Source organism: Rhea americana, unplaced genomic scaffold, assembly GCF_003343005.1.
Source record: "Rhea americana isolate MKP2758 unplaced genomic scaffold, rheAme1 scaffold_139, whole genome shotgun sequence".
NCBI classification, from domain to species: domain Eukaryota; kingdom Metazoa; phylum Chordata; class Aves; order Rheiformes; family Rheidae; genus Rhea; species Rhea americana.
In genome coordinates, this window is record NW_028185472.1 from 109,515 (window position 1) to 110,660 (window position 1,146).

Below are 1,146 nucleotides of genomic sequence, written 5' to 3' on the forward strand. Positions count from 1 at the left end.
GTAGGGGATCCCTAGGGGGGATGAGAGCCCTGGGGAGCAGGAGAGGGCACCCATAGGGGATCCCTAGGGGGGATGGGGCAGCAATGGGGAATCCCAGGGGGCCAAGGGGATCCTACAGGGTACCCGGGGTCCCTGCATCCAAGGAGCTGGGACGCCCTCCCCGTTCAGCCCGGCCCTTACCAGTGCGGGCTGCAGGAGCCACCGGCGCCGTTGGGGATGTGGGAGACGTGGGGGACACGGGGCTCGTGGGGGACACGGGGGAGGTGGGGCTGGTGGGCCCCCCCGTGGGCGAGCCGGGGGGGAACTCGGGCCAGAGCTCGTCGTCCTCGTCCTGCAGCCATGCGGGCTCCTGCCGGGCCTGGGGGCGCAGCGAGGGCCGCTGTCGCCACAGCATGGCACCACACGGCCCCCCAGCCCCCCAGCCCGGCCCCGCCACCCCCCAGCGCCCACCCTGCTCCCTGGCCCTGCTGGCACCTGCTGGCCTGCGTGGGTCTCCACCACCTGCCCAGGCACCGGCGCACTGGCCTGCTCCGCCAGCACTGCTGCGCCCTCACCCGCCCCCCCAGCGCCCTGCGCTGCCCCCACCCCGGCCTCCCCACTCGCCCTGGCCTCCGCCTCGCGGCCCACAACCTCCGCTGCCTCGGCCTTGGCATCACTCCCAGCATCCTCTGCTTCCGTGGCCTCACTCCCAGCGTCCTTTGCTGCCTCGGCCTTGGCATCACTCCCTGCATCTTTTGCTGTCGCGGCCTTGGCTTCGCCCCTGGCAGCCTCTACTGCCTTGGCCTTTCCCTCATTCCCAGCATCTTTTGCTGCCTTGGAGTCACTCCCAGCATCCTTTGTTGCTGCAGCSTTGGCACCATTCCCAGCAGCCTCCACTGCCTCTGCCGTAGCCGCCTTGTCAACAGCCTCTACTACCCTTGCCTTGCCCTCACTCCCAGCATCCTCTGCTGCCCCTGTCTTGCCTTCTCTCCCAGAATCCTCTGCTGCCTTGCCCTCACTCCCAGCATCCTCTGCAGCCCCTGTCTTGCCTTCTCTCCCAGAATCCTCTGCTGCCTTGCCCTCACTCCCAGCATCCTCTGCGGCCCCTGTCTTGCCTTCTCTCCCAGAATCCTCTGCTGCCTTGCCCTCACTCCCAGCGTCCTCTGC

At 68.9% G+C, this 1,146-nt stretch overlaps 1 protein-coding gene across 1 annotated transcript in view; it reads right to left on the reverse strand.

Moving 5' to 3' along the window:
* Window positions 1-1,146, reverse strand: part of SMTNL1 (smoothelin like 1) — a 6,464-nt gene that overhangs the window by 2,444 nt on the left and 2,874 nt on the right. Inside the window, exons 2-3 of the mRNA XM_085298368.1 lie at window positions 475-1,142; window positions 181-358 (exon numbers count right to left, since the gene is read on the reverse strand). Of these exons, the coding sequence (XP_085154494.1) occupies window positions 181-358; window positions 475-1,142 (846 nt within the window). The remainder of the gene's footprint in view (window positions 1-180; window positions 359-474; window positions 1,143-1,146) is intronic.